The sequence below is a fragment of the Podarcis pityusensis genome (genome assembly GCF_964106645.2).
Source record: "Podarcis pityusensis genome assembly, chromosome: 5".
NCBI lineage: Eukaryota > Metazoa > Chordata > Lepidosauria > Squamata > Lacertidae > Podarcis > Podarcis pityusensis.
The window spans coordinates 69,471,609-69,490,649 of NC_138032.1; the positions used below are offsets into that span (position 1 = coordinate 69,471,609).

The window sequence follows — 19,041 nt, forward strand, 5'->3', positions numbered from 1 at the left end:
CACCTCCAGTCCCCACAGGATCCAGTGGGGGGCAGCAGCCGGGCAGTGCTATGCAGAATTCCCGGCCTACATGTCTACTCTGTTTTTGCCAGTGCCACAACCTGAAAGATATGTTCCTGACATATCTGTATCAGTGTAGTATAGATGATGGGGGCAGTGAACAAAGGACAGGCAAGGAGGCATGGAGCATGCCCACCAACTAGGAAACGGCAAGTAGTGGGTGTCATTATCCCCCCTTCAACCTGTCAATGGCAGCTCTACCTACCAAGCACTGCAGTGAAGAAGTTGCGGCCATAATTTATTGTGAGATGGGAGGGTTAGGAGACTACTCTTAGTTATCAGAGCTACCAAACCGGCCATAGATAACACAAGGATTGCTTGAAAAGTGTTGTACTTCTGCCTCATGTCAAGCTGGTAAGGTTAGTGACAGGGAGAGGCATCTCTGACTTCCACAATAATGTTGCTGTTTTTAAAACAGAAGGAGTGGGGGGGGGGGTTCAGAATCCAACGCTTCTTTTTACTTTTTCCTCCATCTTCCATTACGCACACTTCTCTCTTCATGATCGCATGAGATTTCAAAAGAACATGAAGGAGACAAGACTTCAGAATGCGCTTCAGCAAAAATTCTTCATAAGCAACGAAAGCGGGTATCTACACACAACTGGGTTATGCAACAGTGATTTGCCATGATGTGCAAGTAGATTTTGAAGACTGTCAGGCTGGTGTTTTACACAAGAACTGCTCCGATGCTAGGATCTTGATATATTTCGAGCATATATTCCAAGCACACGTTACTGGTAGGTATGCAAAAATCTGTTACATCATCATAAACTATTTTACATGTTTCAAAACAGGACTGCTCTTGAAATTGAAGTTCCCGGTTCTCATCTAGTTGTGCACAAGTGTTTCCTGGTGTTGTGGTAGCAACTACGGCAGCATCTGCCTCGGTCACTTCTCATAGAAGTACCACCTGTCCACTGGGTTTTAAAGGCAAAGAAATGGAAAAAGGAGACAAAACCTTTAGCATCATAATGTAACTTGGCAAAAATTCTTTATAAGGCATTGCAAATCACCATTTTAAAATGTGAAGCGAACTTCGTGCACGCCGGTTATACATTGCTAATTTCCATATAATTTATCCTGGCTTTTGTTTTTAAAACTGGATGTTTTAGAAGCAGCTAGAGAGCAGGCAAACAAATGCTTGTGTCCTTTGTACAGGCAAGGAGACAGGTACAAGGCATTTGGCTACAAGGGCAGCTGCAAGCTTTGTGCCTGGAACTATGTCTTGAGCTTACATTGGACCATTTGCATACTAGAAAGACAGCCCTTCAACATTTACTGGTAACTCAGAACGTGAAGAGAAAAGTTGCACTGGATGTAATTCCTGGGAAACTGGGTCATAAAGTGAGGGTTGTCAAGTATTGATGTTAGACCTCCTGTAAGCATTAACAGATCTTTCAGACGAGTGCAGTTTTACAGACACCTAAGGCACTGCATAATCACTTGTCAGAAGTGTTACACAAATGTTGAAGAATGCAGGAGCTCTAACACTGAATTGTTGGCTTTCCCTGGTCCAAGTCTTGCAAACAAGATATTTAGCTCTAATAGGGTAGTAGTTTAAATGTAAAGGTCAGTGCCATACAGGTGGGGATGCAGAATGAGAGCTCTTAACTGATGGTTCCCACTCTCCAAGAAAACACACACACACACACACACACACACACACACACACACACATTCTCAAATTCACTCTGAATCAAGGTTACCTTCTGGTGGTATTGGATCTTCAGGTCCGCTGGCAGGTGCCTAGGGGGAAAAAGGAGAGCATTAAACCCAGGATTCCTGCTAAATTTAAAAACTCAGTTTCTCTTTCACATCAGTACATAAGATTTTGCAAATAAATGCAATAATTGTAATAAATTAAACGCCATACAGTTATTGCCCCTCCTGGTACTAACTGGATGAAAAACAGTAACTCTTCTGATGCTCCCAGTAAAACTATATATCTGAGGAGCTGGAACTTGAGACTAAAAAGATAACCCTTTCAAGTGCTGGCATTCTGATGTGGAGCTGGCATTCTGCAGTTGCTGCAGACCAACCCCAACCAGAATCAATGAGCTATTTTCCCACTCACATTTAACCAAATTCATTAGAATGTGCATTTTTGGTCATTATACTAGGCAGCATCCTTGCATTTCCCTAGATAATCAGCTAAAGAGCAGGGGGAGGCATTGCGGTTCACAGTGACAGCTTTCCATTCCTTGCATGAGCGCAGAGAAGGAAGGGAGGAAGAGTAGAAAATGTAGACCTAAAGGGGGGGGGGGGGAAGAGGAGGAGGGTGGAAGTACAGTGTGTTCTCTTTGCACAGGGGGAAAAAAAAGGAGCTGATACAGCCTGAACAGCCTTAGGACTAGTGAAGGAAGCTATGCCTCTCCTTAGCACTTGCATGGACGTTCTTATGAGGGCTTCCCATCATTTACAAAACATGGGTTTAGGAGGATATTTCTGCCCATGGTGTCAATGAAGTGGTATTACTGAAACATACGGTAGGGTGGGACCTGGAAATGGTATTAGCATTTTTAATAATTATCCAGGTAATCACTAATAGGCACAGGCTGCACTACTAATCAGATTAGACAGTCTCTTCTCTCAAAATGATGGCTGTGCAATAGGAGTCACCATCCCAGGAGCAGAAGATGCACAACATTCAGAACTGGGTGTAGGCTGTGCTTTAAATAAATAAAATATACACAACACCCAAGTTCTGTACCATGTAGAAGGCATAAAGCAAGCCTGCTTAATGTGCATCCCTTGTTCATGAGGATATAGGTAAATGAAATATTTGGGACATGGAAAGACCCACCTTTGGACCATGACAGGTTTTGCCAGGCACTTTTTTTGCCCACCCAGACAGCCATCTTCTTTTAAATAAGTTGAACAGAAAGATTTCTAAGATGCTGAGTTCTGCAGCCAATGCCACATTTGGCGGCTTTTCCGCCTTTGCATGAAATGCACACAGCCATGCAAATTAGAACGGTGTCCTTACATGTCCTGGGCATAGAAATTAAACAGATCTGCTTACCTCTCCCACAGTAGCCCCTGCAGATGTTTGATCACAATGGCAAGGGCTGTCTGGCAAAGTTGTATTTGTGCTAGAAGAGAAAGTTCAGTTATAGAAGTAGCCACGTTTTCGCTCCCTGCATATTTATTCAATATAAAAATACTGAGATATATTCCTAACCCTGACATATTTCAAAATGATGCCTGCATTACGAGTGCAAGTGCTAACAGTAACGTTCTTAGGCATTGGGTGAGCCGTATGATCATCCCTCTCATTTAATTCCATCTCTTTAAAAGCCCAAGACTGGAAGGAGAAGAGTAGCAACTTACCAGCAAATTTCTCCACCTGTTTTGTTATTTACTAGAGCCTTCCAGTAATCATGGGTGTCTCCGATAATCTTAATTGAAAAGTCCTATGAAATAGAGAACAGAACAAGTTCAGTGCCTCTTAATATCTGCAATGCAACAATGCCTTGTGTTTAATGCAACAAATACTTCCCTAGTCAAGAGAAAATCTAGGTAATAACTGCACAAGCCTGCATTATGTCCCATCCTAGTTTGTCAATGGCATTCTAGTATTAATCTGTCCATTTCATTATGTGCTGCATTCTCAAGGAACATGGAAACAATACATCTCCTTTTAAAAAATAATGTTGAAGTGGCACATTTCTGGGTGGCAACTAGTTTTTAACAAGGGCTGTACTTTGAAATGGCATAGGATGGAGGGCCAGCCAAAGTTTTGCAACGGTAAGACACAGACAAAGGGCTCTTCCAACTTGGCATGAACAGCAGCAGAGGTTTTGACTGACTCCTTCAGCCATTCCACTGCTCACTACTGCTTATCAGTGTATTGATTTGAACACAGAAATGTTAAAAGAAGAAGATAAATGCTACAGCTTCACCTCTAACCAAGTGGCAGGACAGAGAAATATAAATAAATGTGCTTGGTGAGCCACAACAGTCTCCAATGAAAAGAGAAAAACAAGAAATGAACAGTCAAGGTTTATCAAGCAATAAATATTATACAACCTAACAGATGAGAAAGGGAATTAAAAGCACTTTGCCTATGTCTTTCAATGAGAGAATGGCTGAGCTGTTACAAGTGTTGGGGTGTGTGTGTGTGTGTGTGTAAACAAACATATGACAGAATACAGTGGTACCTCCGGTTAAGTACTTAATTCGTTCCGTTCTTAACTTGAAACTGTTCTTAACCTGAAGCACCACTTTAGCTAATGGGGCCTCCTGCTGCTGCCGCTGGAGCACGATTTCTGTTCTCATCCTGAAGCAAAGTTCTTAACCCGAGGTACTATTTCTGGGTTAGCGGAGTCTAACCTGAAGCATATGTAACCTGAAGCATATGTAACCCGAGGTACCACTGTATGTACATTTGTCTGTTTAATAGGTTTTTAACTTTCAGCTAAAGGAAATGAAGCACTCATCAGGAGCTACTTTCCCCACAGAACGAAGCATGAAGAACTCTGGCTCCCCATGATATTGTCAATTACCAAAAAGGAGTTGGTGCTGACAGGGAACGCCATTTTACTGTGAAAGAGGCTAGGCATTCTTTCGGACATTGACAGATATCCATCAGGATGCAAACATACCTTGTCTTTAAATTCTCCATTGAATGCAAATTGGTTTTCCGGCTTCCCGTCAGGTACTTTGTATCTTCTAAACCAGTCCACCGTCGCTTCTAAATAGCCAGGCTTCAATGTCCTGACATCATTAATATCTTATAAATAAAAATAAGAACCATGCCTTCAGAACCCAGTTACGAGTATTAGTTACAGGACACTAAAAGGACATGCCTTAGATTCAAGAACATGCTTTACCCCTCAACCCTGCCACCATATCCATTTTCCTGCCTAGTTGCAATTGTTCTAACGTGGATTAAAGGTTTGCCGAGAGCCTGCAAACAGATACAAGAACCTAGATAGATAGAACCTATCACTTTGCACGGGCACTTTTTTTTTCTGAACCACAGCCAAGATCTACAACTTAGCACAGCATTATTCTTATCTTTCTCAGTGGACTCTTGTTGCAAGGGCAAAGTTGGCAACCCCACTAGAAATCCACCCCTATACAGGGAAGAGGTGAATCTAAGAACTCCCACCAAACTAAAAAAACAACCAACCCATTGCCTTAACTGGTGTGTAGAAAGTCGAGAGGAAATCGCATGCAGTGAAGAATAATTCAAAACTAGGCTGGTGTTTTATAAAGGTACTATTTCTTGTGTAAACACCGAGACCTGGCAGTTTTCCTATCCATGACTCATAAAATATGCCGACTTATGAAGTTCTGACCACACCTTAGGCTCCATCTAGGCACAGACTCCAACTAAACCACGGGAGAAATCTTCCTGCTCTTTGTAACTGGGTCTCCAAGCTACAGATAAACTCCACATAGCAAAGTCTCAATACATTGCTTGCACTTCCTTCTGTAAACAAAGCAACTGTTGTTTCTGGCACTTAACACACTCTCATTACTATTACTAAATTTATTAGTCTTTTTTTTGCCCCAGGAAACTTAAAGCAACTTAGAAAACAACAACGTTTGGTCCAAATATTTATTGCTCATGCTATAACCAGTAGTATAAGTTTCACCTCTTCTAAATGAAGTGGAACCTACAAAACTTTGATTTACTCAAGACTTCAGTCCTTTCAAGGCAAGTAGGATTACCATTATTACCATCCATCCATGAGATTTGTGCAGTAGTGATGTTAGCGTCCTGCTAAAGGTTTGTTAACAACCTGCTACATATTCCATGGATCTAGGAATACATTGTTCTAGAGACATAAACAGCATCATATTACCTGTTTTCTACACAGATCTCACCTTTCCTTGCTGAGCATTTGAAGGGAGAGGAAGGAAAGTTCTGATCACTTCAGTGCTACTTACTGTTCAATTTAGCAGCATCGGGGTCTTCAGTGTTGATTGCAATGACCTTCCAGTCTGTTTCAGCCTCATCAATCAATGCCAGAACACCCAGCACTTTCACTTTAATTATTTCTCCTCTGCTGCACACCTGATTGAGTAGATGTTCCTCATTAATAAGATGGAAAGACTGAACAAACAATTCAAATAAGCTGTAATCGTTAAGTACTGTAGTATCTCTCACCGATTGCTCAGCAATAGGCCTGAACCACTTATTCTGCCTAAACCAGAGACAAACACTCACCAACCAAGATATTTGTGAGTTGGTGTAAAGTTTTCCCAAGGAGCTCATCTTTCATATTTTTATTTTCAGATTAAAGGTATAACTACAGATGTTTGTAGAGAGACTGAGAATATGGGAGATAAAAAAGTCTGATGTTTCACATGTCATATTAATTATCATTGTATCAAAAATTTTTCAGGGCTGACTCAGGGGTAACGGTTTTAAGACAATACCGCAGCATGAGTCTAACTTATCTTGGCATCTATTAAATAGTATTTAGAGTCCGTATAGAAATGTAAGCCTTGGCATTTATTTTAGCCTCACTCTTTACAAACTTTTCTCTGCGTAGCAATGCAGGCATATGTTCCAGCTGAGAAGAGCATTTCCTGCATCTGACGAAGTAAGTTGTAGTCCGTTTAAGCTGATGTCACAATAATTCCGTTTTATGGTACCATAGGACTCTGTTTCTGCTACCAAAACAGATACATTCTAGAATCCATTATGAACGCTATATTAAATCAGTTGAAGCAAACAGACCCACTTTAACAAGCCCTTAATACATTTCCAGTATGGTTGTATATGCAGAACAAGTTACCTACCGCTGATTTAAACTCATTGCAACCTTACCATGCCTTGATGCAAAATTATAATGCCCAAGTTTGCACAGGGCAACTAGCTGAAAAGTCTGGTTCAGCAAGACATTCAGGTGTAAAGTTTCACCAATGTGGACAAAAAGAGAGAGATTGAAACAACAGTTTACAGCTCTAAACGCAGACCACCACCACTTCAAAAAACACGTTACCTTGCTTCCAATTTCGCAAACGTCAATTGGATCATTATCTCCACAGCAGCTGGTATTTTCATCTTTATGCTCTGGGTCTTCCCATGTCTTTAAAAAGAAGAAGAGGTTATATGTAGCACACATACACAGTTACTTTGCTAATGGGCTGCTTATACGGCATTTGCAGTTTTACGTCTTTTAAAAAGTATTTTCTCTTGAAATGCTCTTTAGGCAGCCAACTTTGTCCACTGACAGCCACAAGGGTATGGCTGGCGGTTGTGATATATTTCTTACAAGAAAATTCAGGAATCAGAGGAAGGAGTCTGCTTTTCCTAGCTGAATCTAGGCCATTTGTTTGACACTTAACCAAATCCACAAAGCACTGCATCTTCCTGCATATGAAAGGAGCAGGGAAATTTTTAGATCAGTTATGAAACCTCAATTTGCCGTTAGATTTGTTGCATTAACCAGAACACGCTCGCATAAATTCAAGTCGAAGAGACTTCCACGTACGTGCATTTAGCTACCTTACACAGAAATATGGATGTGTTGATAACACATGCCAGAGGGAAGTTGCCATTCAGACTGCTTTAATAGAAATTGACCTAACTTCCTTCCAGGTCAGAAGCAGAGTTATTAAAACCCCGGCAAGGGCAGGGCTCCGGAACAGTTTACATAATGATGCCTTGGCATCCCTTATGCTGGCCATCTAAAGTTTAGCTGGAACAAATGCTGCCAATTTGGAAAGTAGAAGTTACCTCAATACATGTTTAAGATTAAAAAATAAATATAAAAATCTTTGAAATGATTGAAGACAAGAATACATGATTGGGCAGAGGAAGTCTGAGTAGTTCTGTGGTCAGAGGGAACTCAGAGTAGGACAGGTCTGAAGTCTAATTCAGAAAAGGTGGAAGAAGTGTAACCACAATGCCAACTGGGGCAGGAGGAAGTGTCTGACAGTATGTCGTAGCCTCTGTACCACATGAAATAGAGGATTGATCAGTGAGGTACAACAAACTGACCAAAGGGAGGGACTGATGCCAGCTAGAAAACAAGTATTGGAATTGAATTAGCTGAAGTAGGGAAAAGAGAGTTAGTATTACAGAGATAAAACTATAACAGCACAGCTTCCATAGCAAGCTCTCACTTTCTTCTTCTTAAAAAGTCTGGTTAGTGCACTGGAATGCCATGTTTCTAAAGTCTTAGTCATATGCATTCATTATCCCCTGTGACTTGTGCTGGCTTTTTCAGGGTTTAATACAGGCAGCGACCGTTTCAGGTATGTCTGATATGTGCACGATCACACATGCTCACATTGTGCCAAACCTGGAAGTGGCCCCAAAATGGGGTCTTTGCAAGCTTTTTCGATTGTGTTTCAAATACACACAATTTCATTTAAATGTGCGGTGTGTGTTGAAATGCAACACCTACGTAAATTGAGGGGTTGCTTGTGTACTTTTCAAGATGACCCTGATATGCGAATTGTGATCTGCAAAGCCAACTGATTCAAGTTGCAGCACAATCAGCTTCCTTGTTTACAACATAGACTGTACTCTCACTTTTCTCCTGAGATTTTGCCACCCCGTTGTCCATGCAATAGCTACACGTTCCTCCTCATTAGTGTTTTGCTCTTGCTATAATGTTGCTTTGCTAAAATGTTTGCACAGAAACATAGCACTTCCAGGGGCAGCCTAATGAACATTTATGCTCAGCAATTAAAAGACCTCTGAAAATAAAGAAAGCTAGACAAATACCTGTGGAATAGCACCGTAATTCCAGATGTATCCCTTGTGGGGAAAGACATTAGCGACATAACGTAGTTTTCCTTTCTTCACATCCTGCTTAATTGGGTTTAGAGGATCTTTGGTTGCAATCTGAAACAGAATTAGTTTAAGTTTAGTATTAACAGAAGAATGTGCAAGCAATCTAATTTTAGGATGGTATTTTCCCTAAAGGTGCTTCAATTCACATTTTCAAAGTACCGTATTTTTCGCTCCATAAGACGCACTTTTCCCCTCCTATAAAGTAAGGGGAAATGTGAGTGCGTCTTATGGAGTGAATGGCACCGCGCAGAGAGGTAGAGCTGCGCAGCGCCCCTTCAGCAAAGCGGGAGGAATAACGGAGCCCCTTCTGTTCCTCCTCCCGCTTCGCTGAAGGGGTGCTGCGCAGCTCTCCTTATCTGCGCAGCGCCCCTTCGGCGAGGCGCCTGTCCTGGAAGCCGGAAGGGACTTTTGTTCCTTCTCCAGCTTCACTTGAAGGGGCGCCTCCTTCGCAGGAGAGGTGCTGCGCAGAGAGGGAGAACAGCGCAGCGCCCCTTCAGCAATGCGCCTGTCCGGGCTTCTGCCTTAGCCTCTTCTGGGCAGGGGGAGCCTTCATCCCGCTGCCCTGAAGAGGCTTGGCACGTTATCCCAGAAGCCAGAACAGCCACACAGGATCCCAGAAGCCAGATCCCTCTTGCTGTTCTGGCTTCTGGGATCCAAAATCTTTTTTTTCTTGTTTTCCTCCCCACAAAACTAGGTGCGTCTTATTTGACAGCAAATTGACAGCAACCATGAAAACTCAGAAGTCCAATAGGGCTTGCTCACGAATTGTGTGCACAGTCCTGCAGATTAAGAATAGCTGCCCATTTCTTTACTACTAACTAATCAGGAAATTTTAAATTTCAAAGAGGCTGACGCAGAATGGCTTTATCTTTCACAGATAAGCTGATTTTAATGAAGAGGCAGCCACCAAGCCAGGAACTACAGCTTTCCAAATATAGAATGCCATTACCTCCATCTTAGCATTGGTCCATCGAGGTATTTCCACAACCATGTTGAACACATCCTGAAAAGAATAAGAAACCAGAGAGGTATATACCATATCCATGGAAATCTAGAATTGAACTTTTGTTTATTAAAAATATAACTGTCTAGATAATAGATCTTAAGTAAAAATAGCAAAGCCATCGGGATTCAAGTAATCCCCGCCCCCAAGGGCTGCAATAAAGGAATGGGGTGAAAACTATAAAGCTTTCATGCATTCATCAGTGGGGGAGACAATTTTGTCTTTTGAGTCTTTCAATCCATAATGGAAGCAAAAAAGACCAACCACCTGGTATTTCGCTGCATAACTTGATATTTAATGGAGACCATTACGCAAGAGACTATTGCACAGATGCAAGAACACAATCAAAAGTTCAATGATTGAAGATCACTATCATGCTAATGCATTTTGCTTTCAACTGCAGGTTAAGATTTTACACATCCAGATTTTCTTTTAATTTTTAAAAAATAAACTGCATTTACATAGCAGCCACAGAAGAGCAAATTCCACCCTGGCAGAAGAAAGAATAACATCATTTAGGATTATCCATTGAATACAGGAATGAGCAACCTGGCTGGCATGAAGTATCAGAGACACTTCTCACAACAATTATTTCAAATGTGCCTTTTTTTAAAGCTAGAATTCCGACAGGCATTTTGAGACCTGCAAAGGAACCTCGCACTGCAAATCCTATACAGGTCTACTCAGAAGCACAATGGGGGTTACTCTTAAGTATGTGGAATTCTGGACTAAAAGCCTTTATTAGGTAAACACATCACCCCCACAAATACCTAGCTCGTATCTCAGAAAATTATCTAATCAGACTTCAGTTTCCTAACACCGTTCGAAGAGTGAATTGGCTTCAATTTTATCAACAGCCTACTTTGAGAACGAGGTGGGAGGGGACATCCCTTCTTCCTTCAGAAGGAAAAATAGCTTCTTAAGAAAACAGAATTAAATGTGCTAAAAATTATGCAGGCATGAGTCAAGTGGATTGGAACCACCATGGAGCCTTGAGGCAGTATCCAAGGCTCCTGTTCCCCTAACACAAGAGATTTGTACTAGCGTAATACAACTTTCCCCTTCTGTCCCCTGCAGCTCTCAAAATCAGCTCCAGAGGCTTGAAGGACCCTTTGGGGAAGGTTTTGTGGAGTGCACGGGGGGAAGGAAAGGAAACAGAAGCACAACCGCATCAGCAAAACGCCACTGGTACTGTTCTGAATGCAGCCCATATAAATTACAAACCAGCCTGCAAGTATATTAAAGTAATAATGGAAATATTTATGACAGAAGCCCAGACAGTTCTGTAGCTATTTCCTGAGGCAAAGAGAGCCCCTCACCCTTTTCATACATAAACATAAGCAGCATTCCAGTTTGCCATGCCCTGGCAAGCACGGAAAGGTACAACGAGGCCATATACATTTAAAATACGACGAGGGCAGCAGCCCAGGTGCTGATAAATTTAGAACCTCTCCAATCCTCTCAAGATCTTAAGAATACGAGGATTAGGAGCAAGAGCTGTAGACAAGACTGGGTAATGTAACCTTTTGCCCTAAACTGGACTCCCTATCTGGGCTGCTACTGAAGCTGTGGAGGACCCAGGAGAATAACGAGGAGAGCCATCCCTGCAATAAAAACAAAGAGAAGCGAAGTCTGAGAATCAGTACTGTACTGCATTGTATTGTTTAGCTTCTGGGACAAGAAAATGTCTGCTTATTCTTACTAACTTTTATACCTGTGTCTCGAACAGATAAGCAAGGGCTATAGCACCTTCAAATAGGCAGGGTCTCATTGCGCACAAATCCGTTCTGCTACCACAGGTGGATTCTTAAAAAACAACCACATGAAGCCTCTGCCTCTACTCCTTGCTCCACTGATGGCGGTGGCTGAATTTGCGGGGTTGTTTTCAGCTGTATTTGAGGACTTTATAACTGAAGATGGAATATAGTGGACAAGGGATACCATGCCTCAAGTGACAGCCAAATCCCATTCCTTCTGTTGCAAGAGTTATCGCTTGCCACATGAGGTAAATTGTGCCCAAGAGCACCATTTACAGTGGCCATTAGTTATCCGATTTGTACATGCCTAAAATTAGCCAAGATTCTACTTAAACTTAAGTTCTCCTTTCAATTCTAGTTTTCAACCCTGCTATTCCTTTTGCCCCCTCAGACCTTGGCTTTTACTCTAAGGCAATGTCAACGAGATTAGATTTCCATTCTACTGTTTTATAAACTAAGCTGGTTGCGCGCGCGCGCGCACACACACACACACACACACACACACAGAAAAACCACAGGGTCATTCATGCAAAATAGTTTACAGTGTTTTTCTTGTTAATGCTGCTCTGACTGTCGCTAACTAATTTGGGTTTCTTTAATAGTGAGCTTTAAAAATTTGGTACAATTATGTGCTGCTCTTGTTTTGTTAGCCAACCTGGAGTTTTGATATTTATAGCCCAAAATTTGAATCGTAATGATTTTTTAAAAATGTGTCATGACCTGACAGTTTGGGCTGCCCAAATAAGACAACACTATTTAACTTTACAGTATTTCCAGAATCCAACATGTGAAGATTTCACTGCATCAAGTTATGCCTCTAGGCCTACTTGGAAACAAAAAAGTGCTGGAACAACAAAAGCTATAGAAAATGTGAAACAAACATTGTTCCATTTCAGACTTAATGCTCTTGATCCAAAAAACTATAGTTAAGACCTGATTCAACCCTGATCTGCTTTAATGCCCATAATATATGTAGTGGTGCATTACATTTATAGAGCATGATCTTTTTGTCTTTGTCCACTGTTGCAATATTATTCTGTCTGGTTTTTCCCCTTGTATCAGCAATACAAAAATTTATAAAAAAACAAAAAAGCCAATAAATGATGGTTTATTGGGTTGATAAAACTCCTTGTGCCTGAAGTGCTCAGCCCTACTTTGACGTGCTTGTTCAATCCCTGCTTGCAAACCATTGTTTCCCAATTCAGATACAACAGAAAACTGAGGCAAAAACAAATCATGATATAACTGCCAAAGCAGAAGATGGGAGGAGAGAAGGAATAGGGATGTGGTGAGTAGGCAAAAAGTACATTTTCAGGCCCCGAAAACTTGATTTATCAGATTGAGATTGTTACATTTTGAAGCTGGCCATTGTGTACAAATATAAGTTTAAGATAGGTTGCTAAGAATAATAACAACCCTTCAATACCAAACAATTTATGGGGAAGAGTACTATCATTGATATAAAAAAACTGAATTTCTAAAATCTGGAAAGAAGGATGAGAAAGAAAACTTCCGGGGGAACCTAACACAGCTAAGAAGTCAGCACCAAGGGTTTTTCATTTTGGCAACATCACACTGTATAAGTTGGACACAAAATGCAATGAACCAGCTTCCCCAGCTTCCCTTTAAGAACATGAAAGTGCCAATAATATGAGACAGTTATGTATTTCCTCCTGCTGGGAGAGTCAGCCAGTTGGAAGCTTTTTTGTGGAGTGGCTTTTACCACTTGAAAACTTTTGAGGATTTTTAGCAGACCGCTTCGCAATTTTTCTGCCTGTTGTACCAATTGTAAGGCACTGTGCTGTTTTAAACTGCGTTTTCACAGACACACCATACAGCACCTAAATGAAGCATGTGGACCACTGGTGAAGAAGAAGAAGAAGAAGAAGAGGAGTTTGGATTTGATATCCCGCTTTATCACTACCCAAAGGAGTCTCAAAGCGGCTCACATTCTCCTTTCCCTTCCTCCCCCACAACAAACACTCTGTGAGGTGAGTGGGGCTGAGAGACTTCAAAGAAGTGTGACTGGCCCAAGGTCACCCAGCAGCTGCATGTGGAGGAGTGGAGATGCGAACCCGGTTCCCCAGATTACGAGTCTACTGCTCTTAACCACTACACCACACTGGTGGTCTGTGGACCAGTTTAGGAACCTCTGTTCTACAGCTGAAAAGACTAAAGTGAGCGTTGGGCTGAAGCAGGCACTAATGACTAGTGAACAATGGTAGTAAAGGGAAAGTTGCACCCCTCCATCCCAACTTAAGAACAAAAATTAATTTACATGCACATGCTATGTTAAAGATTATTCCGCCCTTCGTGCCAAATTTTACTTAAGCAACATTGGTTAATAAAGCCAAGGCAGTTACCTTAAGTTGTCAAGCACGGATCAGAAATTAGGTTGAAGTTGCTTTGAACACACACAGCTTGTCCCCTGTTAAGAATAAGCAACTCTACATCGAGTGACTGGGTCACCTTTATACAGTCTGCAGGGTGAATCCCCACAAAGTTCTGCTCAGTATGACCGTGAGCCTTACCTTGCGAGCATCTGGATGTATCGGAATGTCATGGAACGGAGAAATGTACTGTCCCTTATGGTTTTCTGAAAAACAAAGGAAATGTCCAAGTTTTTGATTATCTTTAATGCATGCAGTAGTAAAATAAAGCTGACAAAGTACCAGGGATAGAAAGTTTAAAGAATGTGAATGTCTATAAACAAAGACAAGTTGGCACAGTCCTATCAATTGGGTTTTGTTCCAATGAAATCACTGCAACAGCAAGTGTGCTGCCGAGTTCTACCCGCCCTAGTTTCTCAGAAGACAGCACTAAATGTGATAGCGGTTTGTCACAGATTACCCCCACCATCCATGTGCAGCTTAAAGCTCCCATCGCTAACAGCAGTGCTTCAGATAGCCTATGCAGTCTCCAAGGCACTTCCACAGTAGTCAGAGATACCTGTAGACTGTGACCTGCAACAGCCAGGTAGCCAAGCCCAGGGCTTGGGCTAGCCCTTTCTGCTGCTGCTTCTGTGCTCCAGCATAGTGCGTTCAGTTTTACGAGGTATCTCAGAAGGCGTTCTCCCTGAAGTGCAAACTACAGGAGCCTCTGAAAACAGCAAAACCTGTACAAGCAAGCGGACTCCAGCCTTATCAAATGACAACTGAGGCTGATATGAAGTTGCCCTGAAATGGTTTAGCTTATATCTCCAAAGATGAACAAAATGATTTCCTACACATCATATTGCACAATGATAAGGGTACTTGGATAGATGTCAGTAGATGTCACAATCCCATTACTTTTAGACCCCCCTACACACCTACATGGCATTTCTCCAAGGCAATTATCACACACAGCAACACAGTGCATGTGTGTGTGTCATGGACTGGGTAGGGGAGAGAGAACTGCAGCCATGTGCGCTGCACCCTTTTCCTGCACCTTTCCACCCAAGCAGAATCTTTCCCTCTCATTGGGGGAGGTGGCGGGGGTGGGAAAGACCCAAATAATTGCCCCCATGCACACGTTTGCTATATTTACCCACACACAAGTATTGCCATGGAAAATTTGCTCCCTTATGGCATTGCACACTCCTGAAAAGAGGACCTAGTAAGTTGCATGTGGGTTCAGGGTCACAGCTCAGCAGCAGAGAACATGTTGTGCAAGAAGACCTCTAGTTCAAATGGCACTGGGCAACAGGACTTTAAAAAAAAACCTCTGACTAAGTCACTGGAGTCTCCTTTGCTAAGACTCAAAGGTGGCCAGTTCCCTGGTAGCCTGTGATGAGAAAAATCACCATTACCTGGACTTATCCATTTGTCCAAACTTATTAGCTGAGGTATGTCTGGACTCAGAGGCTCATTTAATTTTGGACTCATGGCTTTCCTGGATTAACAGGCAAGGTTAACTGCCAGCAAGCCAAGCCGGGCTTCCACTAGAATGGATGACAGCAGGGTAGATACCTTCATGTACTTAAGTCACTTTAGGAAAAAGTTTTTCCCAGCAGTCGCCAGAAACAAACTGCAAGTTGCATTTCTCAATCTAGAAGAGTATGCATCTTGGAGCATTACCTTAAAAAGGAATCTCCAGTCAAGGCCAGGGATCTAGCACACCTTGTCTCAGTGTCTGCACAAATTGCTCCCATCAATGCCTCTTTTTAAATGGCTGGTGCCCTGCTTTGGTATTCTAATTAGTCCTAATAAAGATATTGCCTGGGTGTGGACTTAGGAGCCTCAAGTAAAAAGCATGGCAGTCTCTCACTCCAGTGGACCTGTTTTATGATTCAGCTTTTTCAGCTTACCAGGAACATCAGTTAAGAAAACTTTGGATAATCGTCATTTCTTTGTGCAGCAAAAACTGAAGCTGTTTTGAGGTGGAGCACTACCAGGAAGAAATGAAAATCGCCTTAAAGGATTATACTGCGGGAGGCTTTTCATTTTACAGCCACCTTCACTGCCCATATCTGACAGTCTGGTTCAGACTTTAAACCCAACAGCTGTTTGCTCAATGGGGGAGGGTTAGAGGAGAACAGCGCACCAGGAGCTCACCTGCCAGTTTTTGGGGCACCAAGGAAGGCAAGAAATTTCAAAACAGCCAGTGGAAAGCCAGCAAGCAACTCTGAGCATATACAAAGAGTACTTAAGTACACTTAACTATTCTGAAAGGTGAGGGTAGACGGAGCCAGGTGAGCTACCTTTGTAATCTCCAAACCACCTGGGTCAGATGACATAGCAAGTCAGACTCCGGCTTGTTTCATTTGTGGCACAGCAGCAAGAAAGGACTGCCTTAGGAATGTCTGAGTCGCATGCTGCTCAGTTAACATTACACCATAGTTTAAAAACAAACTATGGTTAATGTGACATGCAAACTAGGCCATAGCCACTTAATAGGGCATTACATGGACAGTTAACGCCATAATCAGTCATCCTAAACCTCACCACACACACAACTTTTATGACAGCATCAGTCCCATTCTAGTACCTTGGGCAAGGACTTTCTCTTTCTCCATATATCAAGTTCTCTGTCACAGCGTCCAAGGGCAGTTGTATCTCGCACTTTCATTTCCTTCCAATTGCTTCCCTTCCCCCATCTTCTCTCCTCCTTCAGAATAGCTAAATGCTTTCAAAAGTACTCTTCTCACACAGCTAAATGTATTGTATGCTACGTTCCATGTATTTGTTGTTCTATTTTCTGTACCACATCCTTCTGGAGTCAAAAGTGAGGGTTGGTAACTGGGGCTTAGCGAAGAATCACAGAAGTGGGGAAATCTCCACTGCCATTCTATAATAATAGCATTACAGGTTGTGATTTCATGGCTGGAGCAGCCATCCCTGAAAGTCCACATGGGAAGACAGGTGTGTTTGTATACAAGAGTTTGGAGGGACACTGAATTCAGGTGATGCACCCAACCCCAATTCCCCATCCCAGCCCTAGATTTAAGGGTGACTGGGATTGCAGGAACACACACCCATGCGCCAAGCCTAATCCACCACCCCACCCCAAATATTAGGCCTTGGAGAAGCAGGGAAACTCCCATGACAGCATGACGGCAGTGCTGGTGCATTTGGGATCCCTTCCCCTTCTTTCTTGTGAAAAATCCCTGCAGAGCTCTATAAAAGCTCTCTGGACAGGCCCGTTTCACGCTGACACAGCGGGCTGGCACCAGGCTACCCACGAGGGGAAACTGCAGCAGCGTCCGCAAACCCCTTGGCGCCCGCTCCGGCGCTGCACGAGCCTCACAACAACCCTGCGAGGGAGGGCCCGGCGTTAGCGCCTCTGTCCCAGAGAACCAGCCGCTTGCAGGGGCGCAAAACGCAAACTCGCCCCAGGGGGCTGCCGAGAAGCCCTTTCCCTGACTGCGCCGCCAAGTTGGACATTGCAATGGCAACTTTTTCAAAAAGCAGAGCGCCATGGAAAGGATTCAGGATCGAGCCTCGCCGTCTATCAAAGCAATTACATGACACGATTCCAGAAGCGGCGGAGAAGGCGTCGAGGAGCAAACGGAGCCCGGCTGTGGCTTTTTCCTAGGCTGCCTGTCTGCCCCACAAATGCCCTCCCGAGGGACACGCAGGCACGCGCGCGCGCGCGCGCTCGCCTCGCTCTTTCATTCATCTCCCGCCCTGCGCGCTCGCGGGCGCCCCGCGCCCCGAGCTTCTCCCGCAGCCCCTCGGTTAAGCCCGCCCGGCTCCCCCGGGGGAGAACTCACTGAAGAACAGCCTGTAGCCGAGGCTGTTGGGGCAGCCGCGCTCCTCCACGCTGTAGCTGGCCATGCTGCGCCCTACCGGCTCGCCCGACCGACAGCAAAAGGAGAGCTCCTCGCTGCTCCTCCTCCCTCGAGGCGGCCTCTTATTAGCCGACGGCACGCCCTCCCAGCCGCTTCCCCCGCACTGCGCAGGCGCGCGGCCTCTCCCCTCCCCGCGCTCCTCCGAGTTTCATCATCCTCCCCACGCCGCGCCGGGCTCGGCCCCGCACTGCGCATGCCCCGTAGTGAAGAAACAACGTCCCGCCCCCTCGCAATTCTCCCCGCCCCTCCCCTTTTTCTTCAGCAAATTTGATTTGGGGCACCTTTGACACCTTAAACGCTGCTTCACTGGGAGAAACCCCGTTGAGTTGCTTCTGGGTAGGCAAAGCCTTAGGTGCCGCCAAACACTTTGCTGAGCTGGTTTGTTGCTGCTGCTGCTGCTGCTGCTGCTGCAGGGGAATTAACAGGGCTAGTTCTGTGGAAATAATAAATAATAATAATCACCGAGATTGGAGAAAGTCTAAGGTTTCCCCAAAGTTGGGTCTCCAGCTGTTTTTGGACTACAGCTCCCATCTTCCCGAGGGATGATGGGAACTGTAGTCCAAAAACAGATTGAGAGTGTGGGAAACACTGGTCTAGTCTCCCATTTGTATATTCCTCCCCTAAAGAAATTATCTTTATTGGGTTACGCCAAATTCTATATGGCAGCGCTATCCAAAAGGCAATCTTAAACCTCAGTAACACCCCCCCAAAAAATAATCTCTGGCAATATGGGGGGATATTAAGCCTGGACTGGACTGCAGAGTGGCTGTTCTTTCCCAGCCCCACGCCTGAACAAAACCCGTCATCCTTTCCTTTCCCCTTTTTTGCAATACAAAAACGTCATAACTCATTGTTCATTTCTTGCTATGTAAAAAGAAGCCTGCTGGATCAGGCCGAAGAGCCATCGACTCCAGCATCTGGCTATCACAGTGGCCCACCAGATGCTTATGAAAAATCCCCAAATCCAAGGGACAAATGATGAGTGTTGTAAAAGTGCTAGCAGTTTTATTGCTGGGCAGCTAGGAGTGTTGCTTACAGAGGTTTGAATCACAGAACTGGACAGGGACCCTGAGGGTCATCTAGTCCAACGCCCTGCAATTCAGGAATCTCAACTAAAGCATCCATGACAGATGGCCATCCAACCTTTGCCTAAAACCTCCAAGGAAGGAGAGCCCAACACCTTCTGAGG

General features: G+C 43.6%; 1 protein-coding gene across 3 annotated transcripts; it reads right to left on the reverse strand.

Moving 5' to 3' along the window:
* Positions 1-608: 608 nt before the first annotated feature.
* PPA1 (inorganic pyrophosphatase 1) lies at positions 609-17,936 on the reverse strand. Of its 3 annotated transcripts, XM_081004777.1 has the most exons (12): positions 17,775-17,931; positions 14,113-14,177; positions 11,348-11,428; positions 9,771-9,824; positions 8,753-8,872; positions 7,020-7,106; positions 5,959-6,085; positions 4,665-4,792; positions 3,391-3,473; positions 3,083-3,152; positions 1,767-1,806; positions 609-977 (listed from the first exon to the last, which is right to left on the reverse strand). In XM_081004777.1, exons 1-12 carry the CDS (start codon positions 17,836-17,838, stop codon positions 949-951), a joined length of 948 nt encoding a protein of 315 aa, XP_080860903.1. In that variant the 5' UTR covers positions 17,839-17,931; the 3' UTR covers positions 609-948. The 3 variants fall into 3 exon arrangements, with proteins under 3 accessions (XP_080860903.1, XP_080860901.1, XP_080860902.1); XM_081004775.1 differs by lacking the exon at positions 11,348-11,428 and having other exon boundaries at positions 17,775-17,930; XM_081004776.1 differs by lacking the exons at positions 609-977; positions 1,767-1,806; positions 3,083-3,152 and having other exon boundaries at positions 3,391-4,581; positions 4,639-4,792; positions 17,775-17,936.
* Between the last annotated feature and the right edge of the window lie 1,105 nt (positions 17,937-19,041).